Source organism: Chroicocephalus ridibundus, chromosome 3 (assembly GCF_963924245.1).
Source record: "Chroicocephalus ridibundus chromosome 3, bChrRid1.1, whole genome shotgun sequence".
NCBI lineage: Eukaryota > Metazoa > Chordata > Aves > Charadriiformes > Laridae > Chroicocephalus > Chroicocephalus ridibundus.
The window spans coordinates 57,740,802-57,754,665 of record NC_086286.1 but is presented as its reverse complement, the minus strand read 5'-3'; the positions used below and the strand labels follow the sequence as shown (position 1 = coordinate 57,754,665).

Below are 13,864 nucleotides of genomic sequence, written 5' to 3'. Positions count from 1 at the left end.
CCACAAGAAAGGTAAGGGTGAAGTTTGTTTGGTTTTGAAGTTTGAAAGTCATATAGCTGTAGTAGAGCACTGAAAATAAGGCAGAAGAAGAAAGAGAAGATTCTTCTGTTGCATTTTCATGAAGCAACTAATTTAATTGAAAAAAGATGACTTGACTTCCCCCCCCTGCCCCGGCCCTAAGCAATGCATTTCATCTGTTTTGCAGCTGACGTATTTGGAAGAATAAGTTAAAATGTGTTCTCTAATGATTCAACATCCCTAAGTACCAAAATAAATTGAAAACATAAGCATGGAGCACAAGTAGCAAAAGGGGACTGGTTGTAGACACAGTCCTCAAACTTACAAAGACTTAAGAAAAGCATAACTATTAAATGTCTGCCAAAGCTCATGGTTCCTGATGTGTCCCCAAAACTGATCTGTATAACCAATATCAAAACTTCCAATAATTTTTCTACGAAGTACTGCACCTTACAAATCTAAAAAGAGCTCAGTCCAAAGCATAGTAAAATCTCTGTGTTGAGTCTCAGATCACGTCCTATTACATGATACTATGGCTATAAAATGAAACTATGATAACATGAATAGCAACCTGGGAAAATTACAAAGAAAAGGTCAAAGCTCAGGTTTTCAAAGTTTTGGTTGCGTCCTGTCAACACATTTCATTTTGCTCCTTTTATATTGTATACCTGATTTACCTTCCTACAACGGCAGCTCACAGGTGAGCAAAGCCTCTACTTCTGCAATCTGCTGCACAGGATTCCCTGCAAAAGAGAGCCCAGAACCAGGTTTATTTTAGGTATGTGAAGTTACAACAACGTTCAAATTCAGCACACGTATACAAAGAGTCAAACTTGTTGGTAAAGAGCAGATGCTCTGTTCACCTAGTGGTTTCAGGTGGTCACTGATGTTAGGCAGCCTCTGGAGCTGAGAGCAGGACTCCTGGCTCTAATAATTCAGCAACACTCGCTGTACGCCAGCGATGGCAGCTCTGGCTCCTCTCAGGGATGAAGGAGGTGAGAGGGAACCACCCTACCAAACAGATAATTGCTTAGGGACGGGGCACAAGCAACACCTGCTAGATTAACCAAATCTTCCCCCCCGCACCTTTTCTTAACATAGCATGCTTTTCAACCTCCTCTTCATTCTTCTTGCTTTCCTCTGCAGTTTGCAACTTGTTCACCTCTTCTGGAACCAAAATTAGATATAGTGCTGTATCATCACCCTAGTGCCAGAGAGAACTGAACAGTTATCCTTCATACCTTGCAGACATCCCTTTTTAAAACATCTCAGGATGACATTTAGAAGAATCAAAGCATATGGTCGCTGGTATAGAGAGGAGTGCAGAACGTAAAGCCAACCATTCTTTTTCTTCTTTACCCTATATAAGCGCATGCAGATCACAACAGGAAAAAAACAGGAAGACCCTCATTAGTTTTCTTGCAAAAATAAGTATTTTCATCTCTTACTTCTAAAGTTCATCACATTGTGGAAATCGTTTTACTGGTATGCACCTACCTCATAACAAGATAAAGGAGATAAATGATGCAAGGATGTGGTTCACTGACGCTGGTACTTGTTGAGGGAACTAGCATGAGTTCAGGTAGATTAAGAATTCTGGTGTCACTTTAATTACACAGTTTTCCACTGGAAGGTTTTCCACGTAATACCAAAAACCCCTTAAGCTGCAGAATTTGTGCAAGCCAGATTTAACTCCAGAGCAGCTTCACATTATATGTCTATGTATCTTGAAACAGCAAAGTTTAAAACTGCTGGTTTTCCTCCTGAGCCCAGGGGTTTGTACACTGGGATGTGCTCAGAACACACTGGCACAGTTATTCTCTGTTTAAGTAATAAATCCTATCACATCCATCCCACATGTTTATATTGGATACTTAGAAAATGAGAGATATTAAGTAGCTAAGCCTGGTTTTAAAACTTTTTATACTACATCACAGCACTGGTGTTCCCTTAAGTAACCTTATAGTAGTTTCTATCCTTCCAATGCAATATTCACAAATTCACCCTGGGAACCAATAATACTGGATTTGAATGTGGCGAGAGGTAGACTAAATAATTTATTCCTCTGTATGCACTTGTCTTTCTGCACATTAAGGTTTAACCCTTTTGTACCTGTTGTGGTTGCCTATCTATTCTGCTGCAGCCAGTGCAACAACTTACAGTTTCACCATTGCCAAGGATCTGTCACACTGTGTTTCAGTTTGCCCTCCTGCACTTTACTTTAGGCTCCCTTCAGCAGTTTCACATTTTATTTTAATGTCTCCAGCATGCTTGTCTTTTCCACTGCACTTTGTGCAGGCACTTTATAAGTCAATTGCAGTATGAAATAAAGGTTGTTTATAGCCGTAACTGGATTTTAATTTGTAAAACAGGCCAGTTCTGCTGGACTGTAACCCACACGCTCGTTACTGATGAGCTGGCTCCGAGGTGCTCTCGCTCTGCATGCTCAGAGGAACTCAAAGGGACTGAATTTCCAACATAGCTTCTGCAGGCAACAGATTCAAATCTAGTTTATGACAATGTCACCACCTGAAAGGAGCGACACCAAGAAGCAACTACAGGAAGGTCAACACGCTGCTGGCCAACTCTTCCAGCAGAGCCAGAACATAGCAGAAATCCCAGTGTCACCTAAAATTACTCAAAGACCCAGAATACCTTCCCCAGCTGATCACGGTCCATGTCTGAGGCACAAGGGGATCCTGTGGTGTCGGAGATGCCACATGCTGGAGGCAATAATGGACAAGGCCCAGCATCAAGCACTCCCATTTCACCCTTCTGCAATCTGAAATGACTAATCTGGTTTGCTCAGGCAAATGAAACGTCATTCTTGCTGACCAATTCTATTTCCATTTCAATGGAGGGACTCTTCCATTTCAATGGAGGGAGCTTCTCCCTGCAGCTACTCAAAATCCCCAAGTGCCAGCAGCAAAGGCCTCCACACTCCCCTAGGGCACCAGGGTGTCATGGGGGGCGTGTCATGGGTGCTGTCCTAAGAACTACCTATTCATACTCACCTGCCCTGTCCTTAGATTACTCGCCCAAACTCCTCCTTGCCCAAACTCCTCCTTCCCCTGAATTACGATACCGCCACTCTCACACAGAGCCCTTCGGTGCAGTCAAGACACGCTGTCCTCTTTGCCTGATGTCTTGATTCTACTGTTGACCGCTAGGCGAGTTCACAATCTCATTTTTCATTAAAGCTCATGGCCCTTATTAACTATTTACTATTTCCTGAACTATACTTTATAGTTTTGTAAAGCCCAAGTAGAAGACTGTCAGGACCTACCCCCTCATCTTCAAAATCATGAGGCTTTCACAATAATACTAGAATTCTTATTTGGTTTTTTTGGGTGATGGAGTTTTTTTTCAGTTTTGCAAGCCTTCACAGCATCCCAAGTTCCAGGTTTTAAACTTGGTGTGCCTTTTTTTTTTTTTTTTTCAAACATCGTAGCTAGAAAACACCCCCTTTTTTGCAAGCCAATTGAGATTCTTTCATAACTATTTAAAGGTAGCAGTTTAGGATTTAAGAACAGCATCAACAAACACAAGACTTGTGGTAAAACCACGAGTGTTACTCAACTGAGTCACAAGGCTTAGCAACATCAACCAAATCAGTTTGTCACTTTCAAAAGACACCCTGTCATGCTACCTCTATCCAGAATGGCAGATTTTTATTTTTCCACTGAAGGTTTAGGTCACCAAGACACAGCTGTAACTGGACTTCAGTATTACAATAGAGCACTTCCTAATAGAAAGATAAACAAGGTGGCCATGACTGAATGGATATGAATGAGTGGTTATGGCCTCCTCCTGTGCTATGTTAGTTTATGAATACCTTCCTATCACAGAAAGAAGGGGAAGAAGAGGGGAATGTATTGGACAGCAGGAAATAAGGCTGCCATCCAGCGTGACCTGGACAGGCTGGAGAGCTGGGCAGAGAAGAACCTAATGAGGTTCAACAAAAGCAAGTGTAGGATCCTGCACCTGGGAAGGAAGAATGCCAAACACCAGTATATGTTAGGGGCGGACATGCTGGGAAGCAGCTCTGAGGAGAAGGACCTGGGGGTCCTGCTAGACAGCAAATTATCCATGAGCCAGCAGTGTGCCCTTGTCGCCAAGAAGGCCAATGGCATCCTGGGCTGCATAGGGAAGACTGTGGCCAGTAGGTCGAGGGAGGTCATTCTTCCCCTCTACTCTGCACTGGTGAGGCCACAACTGGAGTACTGTGTCCAGTTTTGGGCTCCCCAGTTCAAGAGGGACAGGGAACTACTGGACAGAGTCCAGCGTAGGGCAACCAAGATGATTATGGGACTGGAGCACCTCCCTTATGAGGAAAGGCTGAAAGAGCTGGGACTCTTTAGCCTGGAGAAGAGAAGGTTGAGGGGGGACCTGATTAATGTTTACAAGTATCTAAAGGGTGGGTTTAAGGAGGACGGAGCCAGGCTCTTTTCAATGGTTCCCAGCGACAGGACAAGGGGCAATGGGCACAAGCTAGAACATAGGAAGTTCCGTTCAAATACACAGAAAAACTTCTTTACGGTGGGGGTGACAGAGCACTGGAACAGGCTGCCCAGGGAGGTTGTGGAGTCCCCTTCCCTGGAGATTTTCAAGACCCGCCTGGATGCAGTCCTGAGGGATGTGCTTTAGGCAATCCTGCTCTAGCAGGGGAGTTGGACTAGATCATCTCTAGAGGTCCCTTCCAACTCTGAAGATTCCGTGATTATCACATAAGTACTACGTAACAACTGAAAGAATGGTGAAAAGGGAATTTAACCACTTTCCAGCTTCAAACCAATAAAATCAGATCAAACTTATTTTGCGTATGCATTTTCTTTCTTTTCATTTTGACCTTATCCTGACCCACATGCATTTTTTCTTCACTTAAAAGCTTTGAAGCACTGCCACACATGTCCTAAGCATAGGGCTTTGCTGACACCTAAACAGCTGCCAAAAGACACTGGGTCCATGACAGGCATCCCATGGGAAAACCATCAAGAAAAGGAGAATAGAGCATTTGAATGTAATTTATCTGTCATCTATGTGCAAAGGTCCTTTACACATATATATCGGTTGCACCAAAAGAGGGACATATCCTGATGCTCTTGCCAAGTTCTCAGGGGAAAAGCTTTCAATCAATAACAACAGTAGGTCTGATAAAGATCACGTCATTTGCCCTCAAAGGTCAGCTTCACCACCTTGGATGGAGGAAAAAAATCTCAGGAAGTTTTGCTAAGGAAATGGCTAACCCAAATACTGGAACAAAATACACCCGGTTTATTCACTAAAATGCTCAGACATGAAATACATCAACTGAACACCATCAGTCACTAATGAACACCAATTTCACAGGTGTTTTTTTAAAAAGCTAGCATCGTCTATAGGCATCACAGACTACAACCTACAGAGAAAGGATAAACAAATGTTCACTTTGCAAAAGCTTTAAAATTGAGTTTTCAGATGCACATAAAGAACCCCAGGAGGTAGCAAGACAGAGATTTGAACTAGGAAATTCAAGTACTTTAACTTGAAGAGTTAATTTTTACTGACAGAGTAGGACGGCACATTTAGCTCAACTACATTCCCTTTTTATGTGTCACATACTAACACCAGCAAGTCCAGAGGTGTGCTAGCGCTTCTGGGGGTTGCACCTACCTGCAGAGAAGCACACACAGAACTCGTGAAAATCTAGGATTAGTCAATCTCTGGTCAAGTCTTTGGTGTCTAAGGACCAAAGAAGAGTGACCTATGCCAGACACATTACCTTCATACCACTGACATGGTAACATGCATACCACTGCTAAGGGTAACCACTGCTAATCTTTAACAGTCAAGTAAACCCTTTACAGCGGGAAGACTTGAAAAGCTGGCCAAACTGGCCTTAAAGGGAGAACCAGAACCACACCAGCAATGTTCATGTACAGCAGTAAGCAAAGCTTTCCTTCTCTGCTTGTGCTGAGAAAATTGCCTCTGCCACCTTCATTTGAAAAAACAGCCCAGTACCCCGATCTCCTGAAACATGATGATGTTATTCCTTATTCAGAGAACAAGTGCTATTTTCAGTTCTTCCACTGGGAAAAAAAACTCCACATAGTATTTAAAAAACCCAAACTTTTGGCACCTAGCCATGACGAAAAGCCAAAACTAATACAATTTCCAACGAAACACTGGAATGTACTCTGCAAAATAGCTACAGTCCGGTGCATATCAACTGTTGGTGGCCTTCCACTACAGCTAACTACATACCGCTGATATTAGCTATCACTCATTTCAACCCTCGGCAACGGACTGTTGTTCGTTATCTCAATTTCTAGGTTTTGAGCGTTTTTAAGCAAACATATAAAATTAGAATCCTTTTGACTCCAAAACTTACTTCCTAAACCTACCAAATCCCCCTCTCATGTTTTCATTTCATCCAGGGCATGCTGTAATTCCCTCTGATGAATACGGCAGGCATTAGGAAAACGCCGGAGAGCTTCACGTAGTAGTGCCATGAAGGACTGGCCACAGTTAAATGCAGCAGGGCACAAGTGCGCTTTCCAGGGTTAAGTGACTCCCAGGATTGAAAGAAACAAATCGAGGGCTTTTTCATCTGTGCATTACACATGCTACTAAAGAAAGATGCATCATGTTATCTGTGCTTTGTGAGGACCACAACTGAAAATACTATTTGTAATGAAATATTTTCAGTGTTGGATTCAGGATTAACGTCTTCTGACACCTTTTTAAATGTCAAATTAAACCATTCATTGACCTTAATCATCTATTTGTTTAAATGTCATATGAATAGAGGCTACCTGAAAGATAATGACGATTACAGTGAATTTAGTTTCACTCACGCAGGCAGAGTTCAGAATTCAGAGCTGAAGCTGTAGGACAGTAAATAATTGCACTTAGCCAATAATGCAATGCATGAGACTTACAAAGCAAGAGCATCTTCGTGCAAAACATGACCCTAAGCAAATACCAGGAATTATCTACCAATCCCCCTCCATGTTTTGATTAGAAGAATGAAAAACAAAACAAAAATCCACCCAAGAACAAGGAGGCTTGCCCACGTGTCGTTCAAGGGATGATCAAAATGTGTCCACTCATCAATGTTTCTAAACACAGGCAAGTACTTCAAAAAGCAAAATACCTGTAACTTACAGAAGGCTACAGAGCCTGTTATTCCACTGAGCTATTCAACAAGCTTTTGGGAGGGAGGATGATTACAGAGGAAGCCCAAAAACTTTACCGATTGTAAGCAGCTAATCAAAGAGTACCTACCCAACCAATCAGTCCATTGTGTAGGTATCTAATCGGCTGGCCTTTCTACAGACGGCTGAGCTGCAGCTGGATGAAGCTGTCTGAACACAGCCCAAAATTACATGTTTAGATAGGAAAAAGTAATTTTCATGATGTAAACAGGAAAGGGTCTGGGTTGGATAAATCTGTCCAACTGCTACTGCCCACTGGAGTATAGTTCCCACCCACAGCACCATTAATTGGTAATGCAAAATTCCTGAAGTGAAAGGACCAAAATCTGAATAAAGCTCTTACCTAGATTACAGCCTTTTCCATACTGGCACAGCGAGACACTTCTGAATGCTAACGCAAGCATGGAAAATACAGGTCCAGAATAAGCATTGCTTTACCCTACTGAGCTCAGTGCTCTCTGTGGAGACCTGAAAACATAATGCTTTACCCATGCAAGCTGCTGTACTTCTGGGCAAGAGAAGCAGATGGTACCCAAATTAAAAAAATAAAATAAAATAAATCTTTCAAGAGCACAAGAGGGTAATAAATAAATTTTAAGTGTGAAACATTTGTTTAGCCTTAGATTCCCCCCATTCTATCTCAGTTAGTGATGATGAACTTAACAGTAGATTTTGTCACTTCTGTCTACATCCATTTGTTTTTGTAACTGTGCATGCAGAAAAACTGCGTAATTTTTGTTGAGAGGAAGAAAATCAGATGTACATCATCCCTCTAAGTGAGCTGTCTGAACTTTAAGAGTGTAACAAATTTCCACACATCAGCTGAAAATTCCAGATCTTATCTGCCCACAGAGTTTGCAGCAAAAAGGTGAAGAAACGCAGATTACTGGAGTTTGCTTTCACTGATAACTAAGTCAAATTGCCTTCCACATTACCCTCCTTCCACTGACTAAAAACTAACTGTTTCACCACACTGATGCACTCATGTGGCTGAGCATTTAAACTCAAAGCCTGGTGGCTCAGGATGTGATTTCATGGTCAGTTTGAACAGAGAGGAGTGAGGACTACTATCAGAGATTAGTGGCTCTTTACCTCCACCCCGTCTCTGCCTTTACCTCAATAATATACAACACTGTACCTACCGAAATAAAGTGAATCTGGAGAAATTAGAACTTGGCAAGAGAACTGTTAACTTTTTTTTTTTTAATAGCTACTATAGAAAAGGAGTTATAATAGCCTTCTTGTCTCGAAAGACAGACAGAAGACAGTACCCAAAAATACATTTTAGAGAATAAACCAACACAGGGTAAAAAAAAAGGAAAAGAAAACAAGAGACCCTAAATGCCTGCTTCTACTTTTTCCTCTTCAAGAAACCATCACAATGCTGGTCCTTACCTGAAACGTCACAGGGCGCCATGATGTCACAGGGGAAAACTCAATGCTGCACAATTATGTGTGACGGGAACAGTGTACCCTATCCCTATAAAAGGACTCATTACACATTCATTAAATGTATCCTACTGCTCCGCTTGAAAACATTGCACCTGCAGCAGAGCTCATGTTCTAGGAACTGCTGCCAGCAAAAAGCCACCCTCACTTGCCTTATTAGCTCCAACTGCAGTGCCTTGTTTTCACATGAATGTGCTGACGGACACAACACCACTGAAACCCTGCCTCCCCTTTATTCACTGACAAAAAGTCTGTTAGTTTACTCACACAGAGACTTAACACAAGTTACTTACAAATGCCTGAAAACACTTGGGGGGGGGAGGGGGGGGGGAAGTGTTGTTGACGTAAACTCAGCAGAGTTGCTTTGCACACAAGTAAATATACAATTAGTTAAAACCCAAAACCAAAAAAGCAAGAAGAAAGCAAATGAAAAATAACAGCAGCTCACCTTTTGAGGGGGTGGTCCGTGGTCATCCAAATAAGTGGAATTTCCTACAAAAAGAAGAAGGATGAAGATAAACAAAAGTCATCCAACGCAACTTCAAAACTTGCCAATTCACGGAACCAACGGTTCTATCCCACTGGTTCTGTGGCATCAAATAATTAAAGGAAAATAAATACCCTCTGCCTTAATTTTTGATTAACAAGAAATAAACCCCAAACTAGTTTCTTTTGGCTACATCTGTGATAGAAGATTAGATGCATATTGTCATTTTAGGAAAAAACTAAATAGGCCAAGGTAGCTTTAATTAAATAATCACAGCATTCAATTATTTGCATGATAAAAACTGTCAGATGCATCCTTGTACATTTTAAGCAAGTGAGCACAGTTAACCTCAAAAAGATTTCTTACATAATAAAGTATCAAAGGCCTTCATCAGACTTTGGTCTGACGGAGTTGACAAGCATGCACTATCTCTATTCTAACAGGGATTTTCCCCAACCTCCAAGCTACTTTTTTTGTTCCTGAACAGTATCGATTGAATGGCAACTGTATTCTGATGTAATTACACCTGCCCTTTCAAGATGCTCTTTCAATTCAGATTAAAAGCTTCAGAAAAAAACCCTCAACTTCTAAAATTTTTAAGGGTTCCTTTCTTAGTTAGCAACAATAAAAAGCAACAATTTCAGACGTTTTACCATTACTTACAAATATACTGATATATAAAATATACCCTCCCACAGACACCCACAGGCAGGAAGGAGAAGTTTGTGTGTGAGTGAGTGTGATGAATTTCCACGTACAATAAAAAGTCAGGATTACTTTGCAGAAGTATTTTGCTTCCTGTTTCTTCTATACTTTTCTAGCACAGGTTATGAAGTAATGAAAACTTGAGTCAAAAGGCTCCAACTCATCTAAAGGTAAGTCCCAATACCCCAAACTCTTTCTTTTACAGATGTATGTACCTTGATCTTACAAGAATTCACACAACTACTAAAGCCTGAACAGTAACTTTTCGATGGTCATCTGAAATCCTGAATCATCTTCTGAACCATATCAGAAACTCATCTTTCTATACATGTGACACAAATACATGTCCTTCAAACAACCCAACTGATTATTTTAATGCCATAGATAATATGGCTGATTCCCTATATTTGGGATAATTTCTACTATCCAGTCCTCCGATACAATTCTAATTGCCAGGGAAGTAATTCAGTTCGCAGACTGCTAACAGAGGTGTATATGGTTTTCCAATAAAATAGCTACTCCATACACAGAGGGATGGACTTGAGAAGAAGCATTTCAGGGAAATCCCCCTGGAAGGGGAGCAAACAAAGCTCTGTTAGTGCCTCTCTTTCACACTCATTCGGGATTTAAGTTTTCTATAGGATCAGGCTGTTACCATGTAGGTCATACCAACTGTCTCCTCTTCGCAATGAATTAACCTGAAAGACTGACACTGTGGACAAAAATAACTTATGTTTTTCTCATTGTGTCAGGAAAATCGTTTCGTCTTGATCCATGCTAAAACAAGTGTTGTTTGCTAAAAAGCATTTTTGTTCTCTAAACAACTTAACACATTAGAAATGCCACAAACATATGAAAACTACTGATTTTTTAAAAAGAGTAACAAAACTTTTAGTTTTATAATTGATATTAGGAAAGACACATCAATAGACATATATATTTCTTGTCTCCACAAAACATAGGCAGTCTATGCTTACCCAAATAAAAAGGAATATTAACGACATATATATTAACTATATCTTCAGCAATCCCCTATCACGGCCCATTTTGCTGTAGGGAAGGATTTGAATTACCACCTTCTCTTGAGAGAACAGATCATTACAGCCATAGTTTATACAGTATCTTATGAAGTAGTGTCAAGAGTGTCTGAGCTATATTATAGAAATCTTTTTGATATATTCTTTAAAATTAAGGAGCCAATAGCAACTAATTTCACCTTTCTGTGTCAGTAATCTATGTTCTTAGTGTGCATGCTGCATTTACCTTTCTTTGTAATTTTAATGATTTTTTATTTTTTTTTTTACAGCACAGTCTAGCTACTACTATATCCACTTAAAAGACAACAGTGCAATTTTGGCCCATTTTATAAAGGTCTTTTTCATGGCAGTTGCTTGCTCAAACCTAGAAGCAACGAACAGCAATAGAAACTAATTGCCAGACAAACATAAATGATCAAGGAAATTAACAGCACTGATCTGAAATCTTGTTGGAATAGCTTACAAACGAAGAGCAGAGAAAGGAAAACTGTAGACGTTCCCCACTCCCTCACGCTGCCCCAAGCGCCACGTGCTGAGCCAGTTCCCTTCCCCTGCCCCATCTCCTGTTTCTGCTCCTCAGGCACATGAACCAGAGCCAACCTCAGCATCCACAGCATGCGACAGCAATTCAATAGTCTGAATTCTTTTGGGTTCGAGTTTAAAACGAGTATTTGTTTTCAGTAATAAAAGCGAAACCTTTTGCTGTATGATTCATACCATAGCCTAAGTAAAAAGCACTAAAATAATGCCACAAATCCAGCCGCAGGGGAGTGGAGCGGGCAGGCTCTGGGGTTCACCAGCCAGTTTGTTAACCCCGCAAAGCCCTGCACGTGCTCTCAATTGATCGTCCTATCATAGAATTGGGCTTGCTGCCATTCTGCTTGCCAAACAGGGGCCACACTACAGGAGCCTTGATGCTGGCAGAAATATCCTAAAAAATACGCACCTAGATCAGAGTATTTCTGCAGAAAACCTGCAGGAAAGACGATGACTTTCTAACATGAGAAGAGGCCATGAAAAGCATATTAAGCATGACTCCAGAGTTGGATATTTACAAATTTTATGAACTTATGACAGGATGCTGCTTTCATATGTATGGCCGCTTTTCAGAGAATACACATCAGACCAGGTTAGCTTAAAAACAAAAGAAAAATTCAGCATTATAAATATTGCAACAATGGAGAAATACCAAGTAAAGCCGATCTATGAAATATCTTCTACTAAGAGCCGACAAAGTAGTACAAAAAGGAGAACTGCGCAGTAAAAATCAGGGACATGGTAATGAATACCATCAACACTGAAACCACTGTTCATAATCTCAAGTGTTTACTGTAACTACATCAACACGACAAGCTTATCTAACATGGAGAACATTATTATGCAGCTTTTATACGCTCTAGCAGAGACAGCATGCGTTAAGTGCAACAAGAAGAGAAGAGACTTTCTATGGTGGAAATGACAGAGTGATAAAAGAGGAGGTCATCTTTCCTCATTAAGAATCTAGTCCATTGTCCCAAAGCAACCCATGTCACTAAATTATTAGGATGACTTCTCTGAAGTCCTTTAATAAAGCTTTACTAAAAACATCATTGCTCTTGTCTGTTGCCCAATGAGACATTTGTAGATATTTTTTTTTGCCTGGAGAAGAGTATTCTTCAAAACCAATTTTTTCTGCCTTACAATATATTCTGCCTTCCTGTAATAGCGTGAAAGTATAAGGCATTAGAAACAAGTCAGACAGAATAATCAAGTCTCAAAACAGTGGGATTATGCATTCCACAAATATGCTCAACAGCACGCTTGAGCTGATGGAACACAGTCTCCTCCAGTGTCCGTCAGAAAAAAAAAAAATAAAAAAAACCTCGGCTTTATTACAGAACATGGTGAATATGCAGAAGCAGTCCAAATTTTTCCATAATTTATTATCTTTGAGGTTAAGTGAATCAGCGTATGCAAAATCTACGGGGAAACCTTGTGGTTATGTTCCTTTTTTCTTGGAATCACCGAAGTGTGGGGGTTTTGCTTGAAGCAAGCCAAGTTTATACAGAGAAAGATGGTCAGTCACCAGGATTAAGGTCAAATATTACTGTGTCCAGCCCAGAACAACAGAAAACAAGAATAACTGCAACCCTGGAAAAAACCTTTCAAAAAAATGACCGGGGAGTAAGGGAAGAGGCAGTGAATGGGCTTATGTATGAACTGAAGACCCCTTCGATAACAACTGAAACAGGACAATTTGAACAACTTAGATATCATGCGGAAAGAATGAGTAGAGATGAAGGGAGAAAGCCAACATGGAAAATGTGGAGTTTTGACTATTTTCTTGGAGCAGGGTTTTCCCTTGTTGGGAATCACAAGCAGCAGTCTAAGGGAGCTGGGATCCAGCTACCGCCAAATTTAACGTGTCTTGTGAAAATCCTGCTTTGTTCTTTTCACTTGGTCACCGTCTCAAAATTCCAGGCGCCAATACAACCTTTACTGGCATACCATCCCTTAGATCATCTGACATCTAAAGGAAAGGAACTGTTTAATAGTTGCCTGATGAGTCTTCTGGTCTGGAAATCAAGACTTTGAAGAACAACTCCCCCCCCCAGGCACTCCTAATCATTAGGAACTGCACCTTCAAAATAAATGAAGAGTGACAGTGAGTAAAATCCCCAGTCCCAGTTATCATTCTATTCTATGAAATTTCCTCACTCTTTTCTTTCCACCATAAAAATTTCCCGGTAGAGAAAATACTGGGTAGGCTCCACCAGCAGGAGCGTTAACTCGAACAGGATGCCCATGGCCAGCAGCACACACCCAGGCCAGACAGAACTGCCAGAAACAATAGATGGGGGCTAGTTTCTGCGGTTTATTCTCAACCTCCTACGTTTTATAGGTGTCTTTTTTTTTTCTTCCTTATTTTTTTTTTCTTCTTAATGGAGCAGTAGACATCCTTAGAAATCTCATAGATTTTTACACATCTGACA

The 13,864-nt window shown here is 40.8% G+C and overlaps 1 protein-coding gene across 3 annotated transcripts in view; it reads right to left on the bottom strand.

Moving 5' to 3' along the window:
- UST (uronyl 2-sulfotransferase) overlaps window positions 1-13,864 on the bottom strand; it is a 163,065-nt gene that overhangs the window by 90,540 nt on the left and 58,661 nt on the right. For all 3 annotated transcript variants that reach the window (XM_063329272.1, XM_063329273.1, XM_063329270.1), the window contains exon 2: window positions 9,112-9,155. In XM_063329272.1, the coding sequence (XP_063185342.1) occupies window positions 9,112-9,155 (44 nt within the window). The remainder of the gene's footprint in view (window positions 1-9,111; window positions 9,156-13,864) is intronic.